This window comes from Musa acuminata, chromosome BXJ1-11 (assembly GCF_036884655.1).
Source record: "Musa acuminata AAA Group cultivar baxijiao chromosome BXJ1-11, Cavendish_Baxijiao_AAA, whole genome shotgun sequence".
In the NCBI taxonomy this organism is placed as follows: Eukaryota; Viridiplantae; Streptophyta; class Magnoliopsida; order Zingiberales; family Musaceae; genus Musa; species Musa acuminata.
Window position 1 is genome coordinate 4,201,505 of NC_088337.1, and position 15,536 is coordinate 4,217,040.

At 37.8% G+C, this 15,536-nt stretch overlaps 2 protein-coding genes across 6 annotated transcripts; both read right to left on the minus strand.

Moving 5' to 3' along the window:
• Positions 1–1,217: 1,217 nt before the first annotated feature.
• On the minus strand, positions 1,218–5,661 carry LOC135596946 (uncharacterized). Of its 3 annotated transcripts, none has more exons than XM_065089249.1 (2): positions 5,010–5,661; positions 1,218–1,340 (listed from the first exon to the last, which is right to left on the minus strand). In XM_065089249.1, exon 1 carries the CDS (start codon positions 5,499–5,501, stop codon positions 5,061–5,063), a length of 441 nt encoding a protein of 146 aa, XP_064945321.1. In that variant the 5' UTR covers positions 5,502–5,661; the 3' UTR covers positions 1,218–1,340; positions 5,010–5,060. The 3 variants fall into 3 exon arrangements, with proteins under 3 accessions (XP_064945321.1, XP_064945322.1, XP_064945324.1); XM_065089250.1 differs by lacking the exon at positions 1,218–1,340 and adding an exon at positions 1,526–1,929; XM_065089252.1 differs by lacking the exon at positions 1,218–1,340 and adding an exon at positions 1,526–1,947.
• Positions 5,662–7,511: 1,850 nt separating this feature from the next.
• On the minus strand, positions 7,512–14,439 carry LOC135596947 (uncharacterized). 3 transcript variants are annotated; one of them, XM_065089255.1, is made up of 5 exons: positions 14,292–14,439; positions 12,628–13,952; positions 10,458–11,247; positions 8,337–8,411; positions 7,512–8,202 (listed from the first exon to the last, which is right to left on the minus strand). In XM_065089255.1, the coding sequence occupies exons 2-4, from the start codon at positions 13,945–13,947 to the stop codon at positions 8,338–8,340; spliced, it is 2,184 nt and encodes a 727-aa protein (XP_064945327.1). In that variant the 5' UTR covers positions 13,948–13,952; positions 14,292–14,439; the 3' UTR covers positions 7,512–8,202; position 8,337. The 3 variants fall into 3 exon arrangements, with proteins under 3 accessions (XP_064945327.1, XP_064945326.1, XP_064945325.1); XM_065089254.1 differs by having other exon boundaries at positions 7,512–8,219; XM_065089253.1 differs by lacking the exons at positions 7,512–8,202; positions 8,337–8,411 and adding an exon at positions 8,703–9,444.
• Positions 14,440–15,536: the final 1,097 nt, after the last annotated feature.

Genomic DNA, 15,536 nt, shown 5'->3' on the forward strand with positions numbered 1-15,536 from the left:
CGGCCCACGAGAAGCTGAAGGAAGCCATTCTGGTGCTCCTTGCCGCCCAAAACCTCTCCTTTCTCTCGCTCGCTGGCGTTTGAAATTTCAAATCGCTGTCGTGGGTAATGGCTAGGGATTCAACTTCCACTTAGTGCGTGTGGAGCGTTGGATCTGGATCGGATGGCTGGTAGCGGACCACATCGTTTAGTGTCGGATCCCCGTATATCTATAATATAAATATAATGGATGTATATTTCCGATACATATTGAAACCATAGTACATTGGCATGGGGTAATAAGGTAAATATATAACTATCGTGCTTGTAATCGGTTGGTCCGTCTCCTATCGTGCAGCTTCCGAACTCTCTTTGGACCATATCAAACACCACTCTGTATTTATTTGATGAAATTTTCTAAGAAAGATTTGCATTAAATCTAAGGATTTCAATTGCAATCCTCAACTCTCTTCATCATGCATGGCTACAGGCAAACATCGACATGGAATTCATTTTGTGCATTTCATATCATCAGTAAAGCAACCAGAGGCCTTCATTGTGCTTCCTGAGAAAGACAACTTACATCTACTACAAAATTGGAAAGATGATATAGACTGAAGCCAATAACTGCTGCATATTTATGTGTAAATATAAAGTATTATATCTAATAATAATTCTTTCTATTGTTTTTGTAAACTTATTTCTTATTGATATTTATAAAAAATTCTTATAGGACGCTTGTGAAAGGACTCCACAGTGGAGTAAGAAAGTATCCTTTTCTTCGTATGTCTCAAATTATTTCAATCATTTGCTCTGTCTCATATTCGGTTATTCTGATTCAAACTTTTTTTATTAATATATATTTTATATTTTCTTTCCATAAAAATAATATCATCAAAATTTTAAAGTAAACACTACTTATATTAATTTTAAATCATGGATTGAATAGTTCTTCTCGTAATATTTTAATTGTCGTAAAACATAAGTTATAATTTTATTATTCTACATCAAAATACATCTTAAATCATTTTTGAATACATCACTATAAACCACATGATACTTAAAAAATTAGAACTGAAATGAATCTTTTTTTAGTTCTTAAAATTTATTTCACAAGCCTCAATCCATTTAAATTTAAGATACATTATCACAATCCATATTTATATAAAAAAAATTATTATTTTATTATTTATAATTTACATAAGACACTTTTTTTATCCTTAAATTCAAATACCTATCTTTACGATAATAAATATTTTATTAACTAGTCAAATAATCACATCTTCTTGATAAGGCCACAAGTAACAAAAAAAAAATCTCCTTCACCCAAGTCTCGGATCTATTGCAAAGTAGTTGATTATTCTGAAAATAAATATAAGATAAAAAAAATCAGTAAACACATAGACAGACAGGTAGGAACCTCTGAAAAATTATAAAAAAATAATCTTCAATATTTATAAAACATATACAAATGTCAATAACATATTGATTCATTATAAAAAAAATGATAATTCTTATGTAATAAACAAAATCATATATCAATCACATGCAACACAAATTTAATAGTTAGATAATAAAGACATACATCACCCGCGATGATGCATTGTTCCAACAGCGAATGGAGAGAACCCATATCGCACTATCAATAGCAGATGGAGTGATATCCCTCACCAGCCCAAATGAGGATACATTTCTCCTAACAACGAATGAAGGAAACCACTAACCATCACGTCTAATAGCCAACTAATCCCTGAATGGAATCACCCTACCTACCCTCGATAGGGATACATAAATATCCATGATCATTCAGTTACATTCATCCATTCATTCATACATGCATCCAAGAAATAACATGATTTGATGTATGATTTGTTAGACTATGTCCATTGGTGGCTCCACACTGTGATGGGCTTGTAGTTCCTTTCGTAGGTTGTACTTCCAACGTGGATCACTAGCATAGTCACAAATACTATATGACAACAATCATATCAATATCATAAACTTAAAAAAAGTATAAAACCAATAATTATTTTCAAATGACACATTCAGATAGAACTTTAAGTTCATGAAATCATAAAGACGTGAGACATCAATCTCTCAATAGTCATCGATCAACCAAAACCCTAATTAGAATAACCTAATTAACTTGAACCAAACTCAATTTGATTAGGACCTAATGAAGCTAACCTTAAATCCTTATAGAACTTATATGGAATCACGTCTAATTTAGATTTAATTGATTTCAATTAAATCAAGTAGGTTTGGAATCATCCTAAAGCAACTTTAAGCAATCAAACATATTTGATTTAGACAATTAACGAGCTCAAACTAATAAAGGAAGAGAAAATTGGACTATATAATATAATGTTAGCCTAAAGTAAACTAACACATCTGAGTCGGACATGCTTGTCCCAAGTAATAGGTTGGGCTGAGATACAATGGGCTAGATAGAGGAGTGATCATGTGTCTAGTATCAATCGCATAGTTTGGTGAACCTAACTTTGTGGACCAAGTTAAACCTTACTCACAAGTTGAGTTGAGCCTTACCACTAAACTAGGTCACACTTGGCTCGTGAGTTGGGTCGTGCCTCGACACGTGAGTTGGGGTCATGTTTGACTATATGGACTGAGTCGTACCTTGCCACATGGGTTAGCTCCTACTTGACCACATGGGCTAAGATATGTCAGGTCACATAAGTTGAATTGTACCTAGCCACAAGGGCTGAATCATGTCTGGCTACATGAGTTGGGTTATACCTAGTCACATGAGCTGAATTATTCGTGACTACATGGGTTAGGTCATGCCTAGCCACATGGGTTTGGTCGTACCTTACCACATGAGTTAGGTCATACCACATGAGTTAGATCGTACTTGATCACATAGGTTGAGTTGTACCTAGCCATATGGGTTGGGTCGACCTAGCCTAGCAAATCAACCTTAGTCAAGTCAAAAACCAATTAGACTCTTCTTATCATATTATATTTTAATATTTTTAAATTATTAAATAATAACTCAAATCCATATATTAAAATTTTTAAATTCGTAATCTTAAATTTAAGACTAATTAAATAATAGAAATTTAAAGAAATTTAAAGAAATTTTAGATTATTATATTAATCTAAAAAAATTTAAAGAAGTAAATCAATCTTGAAATTCATTATAAGTCAAATGATCATTCTAGCATTATCATCATAAAATTTTAAAATTAAAATATTATTATACATCATAAAGATATAATAATTGATTAAAAAAGAATAGACGATCCTACTTCTTTTCGATTATCGTCTCTTTAGGATCATCTTCTTAGAAAATCTTTTACTCAAACCTCCCATTGTAAGGCTCGATGGAGAATAAGGAATGAGGAGCCTCTTTATATAAGAGAATATGATATATCCCTAAAAGGTAAGTAGTAATTTACCTTTACATAAAAGAATATGATATCTCCTCGAAAGGTAAGTAATAATTTAATTTTTATTTTTCTTTCACATATAAAGATAAAAATATAATATTTATTTCTTATGATTTACACACAAAAAAAGAACATAAACTATTTACTTCCTAAAAATCACGTTACTTATTAGGAAATAAATCAATTTATAATTTAATTGATTAGTAAAATTTCTAACTTGTGCATGTGATTAAGAAAATCAATTTTAATCATTTTCTTAACCATAGTACACAAACAAGAAAATTAATAATTTAAATAAAATAATATATTATTTATAATAATTAATTTATGTTAAGAATAAATCATCGATTATTATATAAACAGACATTCAATTCACGATCAATTATCAGGTGTTAAAAAAGAAATCTTCTCCTGACAATCTTTAGTCGTCCTTTTTGGCTTTTCTCAGACAATCTAGGAGTTGGTTTAGGTCAGTGACACAATAGGTAACTATGCTGGGTAGAATTTCTCGTCATCTGCAATGTGTGTGGGATAACCATTATCTTAAGATAGTTTCCTGGAAACACCAGTCCTACTCTCTTAAAATTTATTTTCTTCTAAAAATCTTGAGATTTATCTACTAAATCTTTTTTGCCCGATGATATATATAAAGGTTTACTACAATGCTTACATACAATGTCATAAATGGCACAAAGTAGATTGGAAGATTGATTTGCCATTTTGATCAGTTCAAAAGCAACCTAACTCAAACACATGATGAAGGTTACAGAGAGCATTTATATCTACAAGAGAAATAAGAGAGAAGGAGAACTACTTACAAGCAAAACAACCTCAACCTCATCCCCAAGGAAGAAACAGGTTTGCTCAGAATTAGTGAATTGTCTCAAAATGGTCAATATCAGATTTGGATCACTTGCCTGAGACATCTCAAAAGTGTTTCAGCTTATATAATGCAATTCTCACTCTCAGCAAGGAAATCAGAAAGTTACTCAATGTATATTCATCAAAAAAATATGTTTCCTACTTGTACATGTCAATATATATATATCCTTCAAGAAGCAACATAGAATGCATAATATTCTCCAAGGAAATATGGCAATTTTGTCTTAATTAGCTTAAAGTTATAATACTCTTGTAGCTTATAAATCCAAATTTATGAACCAATCTAATAACATCCAATGTGCCAGTTTTTGCCTACAGATTCAACTAACTAAACACAATGCTTGGAGAACCCTACTTAATCCACCATAACTTGGTCATCATCTCCCTAAAGTTCAAAGATGAGGAGGCAACAAGTACAACATTTGTACATGATCATATCTCTCTCCATTCAAGATCAGAAACTAAGAGGCAAATGGCAATCATATGAGATGCAATTATCGATTCGCAATGATCTTCAATTACCCCAACAAAACTGAAATTTTAAGCAGCATCTTCTAAGAATATAAAAAGCTCCTTTACATTGATCTTCAATTACTCAATATAAAGACATTTAATCTAAAAGTTCACTCCTACAGTCTCACATTAGATAAAGAGTTTCCAAGGAGAAAACAAAGAGAATCATATGTAATAAACACAAACATATTGTTTGCATCCAAAGAAATATGCCAACCAATAATACCTCCATAAAAGTCACCACAAAGCGGCGCCATCCCCTTCCCTTCCGCCTCGCTCACCAACCGTGGACGAGCTTGGAGCACTTGACCTTGATCCACCGGAACCCCTTCCGGAACGACGCCTTCACCTTGCCCTCCACCGCGTACGCCTTGTAGCTGGCTACCCGCCGCCGCCGCTTCGCCTCCGGGTCGGTGAAGCACCAGGCGCTAGACCCCGCAGACGACAAGCCGCTGCGTTGGGGCGGCGGGAACGGCGGATCCCGAGACCGGCGCCGCGGCGGCGGCGAGTGATGCCGGTCCCGGTCGGCGGCGTGGTAGGAGGTCTGGTTGGCGCTGAAGACGTTCCCCTTCACGATCTCCAGCCTACGGTCTCCGGCGCCTGCGCCGTAGGCTCGGAACTCGTTGCGGTAGCCGCCGTCGTACGGTCGATGGCCACGATCGTGGTCGGCGGCCGAGTACCGGTGCTCGTCCCGGTTCCTCCGTTCGAAGTCATCCATCTCCAGTGGGAGAGAAGGCAAAGAGGGAAGAAAGGCTTTAGAGAGAGAGAAAGAGATCGGCGGAGATTTGGCTTAACATTGCAAATAGTTTTGGGCGATGAGAGACTTCAAATTTAGGGTGAGGACGACTAATTATAACTGCATTTTTCGAACGGTGAAGGAAGGAGTTGGCTTGCCTTTTATTTTAATTTATTGTACTTTCTTTTTGTTGGTAAACTCCCTAATATTGGATTCTCCATAATGTTTGTTAGTTCATGATATATATATATATATATATATATACACACTTTATGATACTTTTCAAAGAAAAAAATGACAATTTTGTTTGTAATTAATCCTTTATTTATAATTATTCATTATTTATCCCCTTCCAGCAAGAATTGACGGTGGAGTGAGTGTACAGCACGCAGCCAACTCAGTCGTCTTTGTTCCACATACATGGAGTGCCTTCCAAGCCTCATTACACATAAGAAAACAATGAAATGGATGATGATGATGGTGATGAATTTATTGTGTTAATCCAAGATCGTGACAGTTCATAACCTGTGTTTTATTCGAACAATGTCTCCAGCATCCCTCTGGAATCCTAACACTTCGAGATCGAGTTATGTACAGAACAGTATGTTTACTGATAAGGTATATTTTTGGATACACGTCAAGACAGAATCCATATCAAAACGTTGTTCGATATGTCCACCATACTAACCCAAGAATCAGCAGGAGGAGCATCCCGACACGCCAACCCGAGAATCAACAAGGGGAGTATCTCCACACACCAAGTCAGTGTCTGACACTGTTTGGTACATCCATCACGTCAACCCGCGTACCATCGACCCCGGTATAGTAGTATAAAAACCTATGACCGGCATCCGGCTCAGGGGAAAAAAAAACAATTCAACCCACCACTGACTTGCTCGTCGAAGGGGCCAAAGTCGGGAATCACCTGACGAATGTCATTTTTGGAGGAAAACGACCACCCTCGACCCGCAAGCATCCCAACCTTGGAAGTCGCCGATCGACATCCTCACAACGAGCCATCAACCAACACCCGGATCGAGAAACGCTGATCAACACCCCGTCATGAGGGCTCGATCGACCTCGGCATCCAACTCAACCGATAGAAGACTCCGGACATCGACCCGTGGACCAGATCGTGCTGACTCATCAGTCATAACACATTTGTTTACCAATATTTTATATTTAATTAGCTAATGAGTGAACTAAAATATAACGACAATTCAAAATTTATTTAGCTTGATATGTGATGATTGAGGACCCAACTTTTTTAGAGTTTTGTTGCCATAAAATTGTTAATATTGGAAGGCCAATTATATGCGATTGCCGAATCCTATACTCGTTGGATGCATTGCACAAAATCTTAAATGGTAAGTTCTTGATGTTCTTAAGTACATGTACATGGATAAGAGATGATTGGAATCCAAATTTGAGTACCACAACAATTCATGTGAAAGGCAAATTCATTATGCTTCATCAAAGTGATGGATTAAGACTTATGGACAAGAGGAAAGTTCCCAAGCAACTTCATCAAGTGGGATCACAAAGTCGCAAATGTTGGCATCACTTCCTAAAGAGTGTTGGTATCACAAAGTCTCTCCAAAATATCATGACTCACTTAAAAGAAAAAAGGCTGCAATTTTAATTTCATAGTTTATTTGTTTAATTTTAAATTTCATAAGGAAGTTTATGCTCTCAATGAAATCTATAACTCATCCATTTTGCTAATAGAGTTGAATCCAAATTGTGCATCGATTTTGCAAGAGGTTTGTATTCCTCGATTCAAAATCATGAAATAAATCTACTCTGCCACTTCATTTCAGAAAAAAAAAGAAGAAAAGAAATGGGTAGAAATCACTGCATAATAACTCAAGACATATGAAATTAGTTAAAGGATTATTGTTTGTATAAATGCCAAAATCTTCTGTTATTATCTTTATTTTTTCATTAATATTATTATTAAATCTATAAGTTTAAAAAGCTAAGTAAGACATATTTATATATTCTTATATTATTCACATAAGACAAGAACAAAAGAAATATAATAATAAGAGAAAGAAAACGAAGGGAGACCGTCAGTCGGCAACCATGATCGTTATGGTTGTCGCCTTCGCCCATCACAAGCGGCGTCGCCTGTCGCCTCGACCCTTGTTACCACAGCGAGTGGCGTCGCCCCCTCCGACTTCGCCCCGCCCCTCCTCGACGCCGCCACCTCCTCCTCTACGACCTTCGGCTCCACCCTCCGCGTTCCAACGCCACGGCCACCGCCCCGTCCTACACCAGTTGGCCCCCTTTCGCCTTCCAGCACTGTCGTCACCCCGCCCTGCTCCTTCTTGCTAGCGGTAGGGAGCTCTTCCTCCTCATGGTGATGGTGTTAACGGTGCAATCCTTGCGGATGGAGCTCTTGGATCGCGAGAAAGAAAGAGGGAGCGGAGGAGAGCGACACCGAAAAGGGATAAGGAAGGGGGAGCGACGAAAGGCAAGGCTACGATTGGGGTTGAAATGGGGTGGCCCCATGAGCGAGGCCCGAGGGTGCCACTAGCAACCTGGAGGACAACGATGGCGAGGAGGAAGAGCTCCCTGCTGTCGGTGAGAAGCGGTGGCAACGCTGGGAGGCGAAGGGGGCAGCCGAAGGTCGCGGAGGAGGCAACCACAGTGGGCAAAGGTGACGACAGCGCCATTCAGCCTGATGAAAAAGAATCGCTTCCAGAAAAAATCCAATTAGGAGGTCAACATTAGGTAAAAGTCTAATAGTAGAGACTTCTTTAGGTAAAAGCAGACATAATAAGATTACCGTATCAGAAAAGACGAGGAGATTACCTCACGTGCATGCCAAGTTATGTGCTGCTGCACGCAAAACTTGGTAAGATTCCCAAAAGCACATCAGCATAGCCACTTGCGTGAGAAAAGAGGAGAGAAGCAATCAATGTACTGTGCAATGATCCACGACAAATTTGGAAGTAGAGAATCCAAGTAGCCATTCTACAAACAAAAATTGCCCAATTGTACATCCACACACACAGCAAAAAACAGGCATAAATATGCAGGTAGAGGTTGTTATTAAGAGGGGAGGGGATTGGAGGGATGGATTGAAGAAACATCAAAGAACAACACACCAATCCGCAAGGCAAACACTTCCCCAAACTCCCAAACAACCAAAGATTGCCTATAAAAGAAACAACCACATGATCAAATTTCAAGTCCTCTACATTTTCATTGAACTCTTTAATCAGTTGAAACTAAATACACTGGAATCAAAATTGAAGAAATATGAGTACACGTGTTTTGCGTTCTGCTTTACATAATCGTTTAGGCTATGATGATGCTTGACATGTAAAAAAAGAGTGAAATGTTCATAGTTTTTCAAGTCAGCGGGACCATAAAAAGACTTCTGATCTGCGCCGAGGACAAATGCAGAGGGCGAGCGTTCCATCAGCTTAAAAAATAATTCAATTGAACTAACCAGGCGAAACCACAAGTTCTTCTCTACTTACCAATAAGATTCAATCTCAATCTTCAAGAGATACTAATTTTTTGGAGTACAAATTTGCAGTCCTATAAGAGTACTGCAAAAAAATAATGACCTTATGAAGCCATCCTGATTTCTTCAGGCAAGAATAGGAGTTGCCAATATGAACATAGCTGCAGGACATGATCAAGACAGTCGGTGCAGTCTTACCCAAGGATCATTTGCCAGCCTAGATTCAAGTAGCATGCAAAATCTTCTGAACCACATCCTTGACATAAGAGCTAAAGCAAGACAAGCAGCAACCTTGAGTCACAACTACTTGTTCTTGATCTGAAACATGTGAACAACAGCCAGGAGGATGGACAGGGACAGAAACCATTCTCCTATGATGTTTAATTCCACATGCAGCTAAAACAGTGTGGGTAGAACGCCTAGCAAACTCCTTGAAAGTGATACGATCTTGTGAATGAAACATTTAAAAATTAGTTCCTAGAAAGAACTATAATATCTACTAGTTATGATCAATTTAGAGGCGCAAGTTAAACAAATGATGAAAAGAATATATTATCTACTAGACTTAGCTCAACCTATCATTCATATCAACTCTACGATACAAAACAGAAAGAGGCTTGAAACAATTAAACACAAGAAAAAATAGGGGAATAACATAAGCAAGGAAGACACTGTCAGGTCAAAAGATGTTCTAAAAATCTCTTATATGAATATATGCAAGAAAAACTGCAATAATCAATCTTACTTTTCCTAAGCAAATTAGCTTCAGGAAACATGCAGCTTAACTTAACATATGTAATGTCATTTCCAAAGATAAAAGCAAATAAGACTTGCACCATGTTTGGATTAATCACTTCAAAAGGAATAAAAGGTGGCAAATAAATTCTGTTCCTTTTTTTCCCCTTTCATATCTCAACTCGACCACAGAGGAGAAATAAAATATTTTAAAAATATTGGAAGAAACAGCTGACTATAGAGCTGACAGGTTTCAAAAATTCATTATGCTAACAGTCAACTAATGAAAATTAACTAAAATGGCATACATATGATCTTTTAAATTCTTCTGAATATATATGCTGAACTTAAATTTACAGGGATAAAGAAGAATAACTAACTTTGATGTGATATATATATAATATATATATATATGTAATTTTTCCTTAAAGAATTTACTTATACTGCCCTTTCAACTGAACAGGCAATTCACTTGATCTTGTTGTTGACCTAACAAGATATACTATATATGAGGAAAAGCGTGATTGTCAAGGAACTTAATAGTAAAATAACTCATGCCATCATTTGCATCAAACAGGGCCTTGGCTTCTTATGTTTTTTCTATAAAAAGAATTCTGCATCTAAATAAGAAGGATACACCTAAATTCTCTTCTAATTTCATTCTGCATTTTTCTTTTTGCTTTTCAACAATATAGGTAGATAACAATTATATATGTTTGACATACCAAGTGGAGAACCGCTGGATAGTTCTTTTAAATGGCTTTTTACCATGGAGTGGACTTGTTCCTTGGCACCATTCACATGTTGGAAACTACTGCTTTCAGTTGCACATTGAACCAAATTAGCATTAGACTGAACAGAAGGCCTATTGTTGTGATGGCACTGTTCAGCAGCTGACCCCCTGTTCCAAGAACTGAACCCCTGAGAACTATGTAGGCTTTCCCCACTTTCTCTTACTTCTGATGTCATAACACCACTTGCCATGTTCTCACGAAGCACATCAGTTTCTGCAGAGATCTGCCTTGGTCTACTGTTGGACAACAAAATGCGTATACGTTGATGTATTGCACGTCTTCCAGAAAGAGTCGCTGCCCCAGCTCCAAAAAACTGAGATGTAGATCCATAATCTTCCACCGACCTAGGAGAGACATTCAGATCAATTTCTTGCAAGGAAGGTTGACTTGATCTCTGCAAATTCGTATTATCACGAACTGCAACATCCTCCATTCTAACAGGAGTGACCAAAAAATCACTACCGTTTGCTGCTTGATCAGTCACAATACGCTCATTTTGCAAATATGATGAACCATCACCAGCAGACCTACAGCATTCACAGTACCAATTGCCTTCTGGTACTTCCCTTCCAAGACCAACACAATATGTGTGTGCAGGTGAATCGCAGATATCACAGAGTAACATGAGACTATCATCTCCACCTTGATGACACTCTATACATACTACATTCTCATAAGGATCCATCATTCGTCTTATTTCTTCTTCAGAAGGTTGATAGACCTTTACAAACAAAGGGCAAGGCTTATAGGCACAATTACATGATACAAGAAATAAACAAATATGAATGATAAGTTAATGATCTAAAGGAATATATTATATTTCATGAATAGCTAGCTTCAGCCAGAAACTGCAAGTTATTATACTGCAATCATCGGTGCATCGCAGTACATCAGGAAAAACAAAAAAATCCAGTAAACTAAAATAAAGAAGCACCTAAAAGATTTTCTTACAGTTACCATACTGTCTGTATTAATTTCCTTGTGAAACATATATTCTTCAAAACATCGTTTATCTTGTAAACTTTCTGAATTAAGAATCGGCAGTTCCCACTTGATTTCTAAGAGATTTTTGTAAAGCACATTAATATACTCTTTCTTGAAAATTATTAACCTTCTCGAATGAGAAAATCCACAATGACAATTTTGTAAACAAGCATGGATATCCAAAAATGGCAATCAGTACTCTTTGTGGAAATTGAAATTTTACTCAAGTAACATGCAAGTCATGAACAGTTAAGCTCAATTTCCTTCACAATTCCATTTGCTGAGACAGAAGAATCAACAAATGATAGTATAAAAAAACAAGTGCCAAAAATGGTATACAAGGTTATTATAGAAAACATGTCCCAGGCCTACTTAACAAGTGGTTTTCATCTAGAAATCCAGCTAACAAACAGGAACTACTTTTGTCGGCGCTTCTACAAAAAAAAGAGCTTCAATAAACAAAATCCAGTCATGCACTTCTGACACATAAAATGTGAATAAATGTTATGATCTCTATTCAAAATTACGGACATGCTCTTGCATCAACATGCAGTAGAGAAAATCTTGATATTTCTTCAAGCCATATCCGTGATTGCAAAACATTTAGTGGGAAACCTTATGATGAATCACTTGATAATTTAAACCTTATTCAAACATAAAGTTTAGACCCCAGGTGGAAACCAAAATGGTGAAGCAAGAAGTACAATTGCAATAATCTTACTCAACCACACTCTGTAGGTTGGTTGTTATTGTTTTTGCTTGTCCTATCAAATTTATTATGCAACTAAAAGTAAGATCCGTAATCAACTATGTACATGGAAGTCAGTTTATCACACCTACTATACCTACTTCGCATGCCTGAAGAATAGCATAAGAAACTAGGATAGATATTTGTGCACTATAATTGCAAGCATAATACCAGGATAAATGAGATCCCAAGTTCCAAACGTTTGACATCCTTTTTGTTGCCAAATTTTATTGGACTAGTGACAAATGTAACATATTAAGGTTATATATTTGCATGTACACATCATGCATTTAACTAGTGCTATGAGAGGGTAAAATTCCTTGAGCTTAAAAAATGAATGACCGAAGAGTGCAAAAATAAAGTGAATACCTGATCACGCTTTTCAACTTTTATAACTGCTTTCCGCAACCCAAACCCTGGATCTGACCTTGATGACTTGGTAATGGTCCCAAACCTCCGCTTGCAAACAGGACATCGTGACTCAACCTTTGACCATTCCATTATGCATGCAAAGCAGAAATAATGTGTGCAGCAATTCAACACTCCTCGAACTGTCATCCTCTGCTCCTCTGATAAACAGATCCCGCAGAGCGGCTTCCCCAGCTCATCGTTTTCTTTCTCCTTGCCCTTCTTGTCGCCCTTCATTCCAGCAGATATCCTCTTCAGCTGAGGCTGATCCAAAACCCCACCAACTCCCAGATCCCTTAATTCTTCCTCAGAAATCATATAATCACCATCTAAAGAAGACTCTGATTTATCAGACGAGACCATAACCTTTCCCCGTTTTCTTTTTGTGTTTGTCTTCCTGAAATGTTTGTTGTTAATCTCCGGTCTATTTAACAAAACCGTGTCCTCCATGAAATCATCATCTGAAGTTACAAAATCAAAATCGGATGTATCTGATTCCACTGGCGACTTATTCTTGATAGCCCACGATGTTGAGACTTTCCTCCTCCCTGTTTCCTTAGGTTTTTTCGACTTTCTATCAACCGCAACACGATCTTTCACTATGAAATCATCATCTTCGCCAGATCTGTGTGGCCTGCTCCTTTTCCCTTTCTTTCGTTTCAAAGCCCTCGGCTTCCGCTTCTTCCCACCTTGCTTCGGATTTCCTCCTTTCCTTTTAAATTCCGAAATCACAGATGCCTCTTCATCCTCAAAATCTTGCTCATCGGGCGAGAAATCCTCATCCCCATCATCGTCTTCTTCCTCCCTTACCTCTTCCTCAGAATCCCAAGCCCTAGGCTTCTGACGGCGAGATCTAACCCCAGCCTTCTTCCTCCTCTCCCCCTTCTTCCGAATCGAAAAATCCACTCGATCCTCCTCCTCGTCGTCTTCTTCCTCCTCCTCCTCCTCCTCCTCCTCGTAATCATCGTCGTCATCGTCATCCCAAACCCTAGATTTCTTCACCCTCCTCTTGGGTTTGGAAGGGGCCTTTCGGGGCTTCGATCTCGGCGCCAAGAACTCCAGCTCATCATCATCATCGGAGCCACCGGTGGACTCGCCGAACTCGTATTCGTCTTCCTCGCCGTCGGAAGCGAGGGGTTCGTCAGAGCTCTCCTCCTCCTCCTCCTCTCCCAAAACGTACTCCTCGTCATCGTCGTCGTCGTCGTCGGAGGCCTTGGATCGGCGCCTACGCCTCCGTCCGGCGGTCGCCCGCTTGTAGACGACCCTCCCTCCTCTTCCCATATCACCTATTAAGAGTATCACCGCCGCCCCCCCCCCCCCCGCCCCCCAACAACCAGAAGAGAGAAAAAACAAAAAGTAGGGATTAATCGTTAAAAACCATCAAAACCAATGTTTTTCCCTGCAACGGGAAAAGAATTCGAAACATTACTGTTGATCTTTTCTTTCTTTTCTCGTTGTTCTTGAAATAAATAAAGATTCGAAATAGAAAACCATGACGAAGAATTTCCCTCATTTGTAGAAGATGAAGAAGACAAAAAAGAAAAAGAAAAAGCGGGAGAGAGGGAGTCGTAGGGAAATATAAAAGTGTGGGAGGGTGGTGGGGTTAATTGTTGCGTTCGTCGTACCTTCTCTCGAAGAGGCGGAGACGAGGACGGGTGGCGGCGTCGGCCACAGGAGAGGAATCGCGAGACACGAGAGAGAGAGAGAGAGAGGCGAGTGAAGATAGGCTGAGGACGAGGGGGCGGTGGGCCGCCGACTTGATGCCTGTGGTCGCTTAATCACGAGAACGCCCTCCGCGGTCGGGTGGTCCTGCGGAGTAGCGTAGACGCGAGGGAGGCTCCGGGATGCCCTCCAACCGAGGCTTTTCATTTGATGGGAAACCCTCGCAATTGATTAACTGCCCATGGCGTGGGGTCCACTCATACCCCGCCTCATGTTTGCCTCTTCCCAATAGACGATCGACACGGAGGACTGTGCGTCGCTTGCATGTTTTCCAAGCTCAAAAATGTTTACCTGTCAAACCTTACCGCGTCAGTTGTTTTATTATTATTATTATTATTATTATTATTATTATTATTATTATTATTATTATTATTATTATTATTATTATTATAAACAAATTAAATAAGACCTTTTCTAAAATATAAATTTAATAGCATAAAAAAGGAGAAATAACAAATTTTGAATAATTAAATTAAATATTTTAATTATAATTCCTAAATTTTTTTTTTTTTTACCACTAAGGTATTGATCTGACATATTTTACACATAAAATATTAATTCCATGATGCTGTACCAGACCTATTTATTGAAAATTAAATTTTTTTATTTGAAGATGCTAATTAATTTAACTGATAAATAATTTATTATAAAATTTTAGACTCAAATCATCTTTTTATTATTTATCTTTTACATTATTAGGCCAATCTTAACAGAGAAATATGTGCCCCAAAAAAAGAAAAGAAAAGAAAAGCAGTTAAGATAAAATGTTCAAATGGATTTTCACAAGTAATAGAATGAAAGTTAAAACAAAAAAGAAATGTCTAATATGGTCTGGTCATGATGGCATGTTCAAAGAAAACCTATGTATAGGTCAATCAAATTTGGTGATGTTTCATAACTTGTTTCATGTTTCATGCACAATTATGTGGTTATAATTCACTTCCAAATCAACCATTGGCCATCCTATAGTATCGTAACATCTAATATTGCAGGACTTAAATGAGGACAACTTAGAGATGCCAGCCCAGAAAGGTCAAGAACAGGTGCTGATCTTAGGATGGTCAGTAAGTACATTGAATCCTTAACAAGCTGAGCCATGGAAATTTCTCTCTCAAGAAGGAAAAGAACAACTAATAAAAATGTTGAGG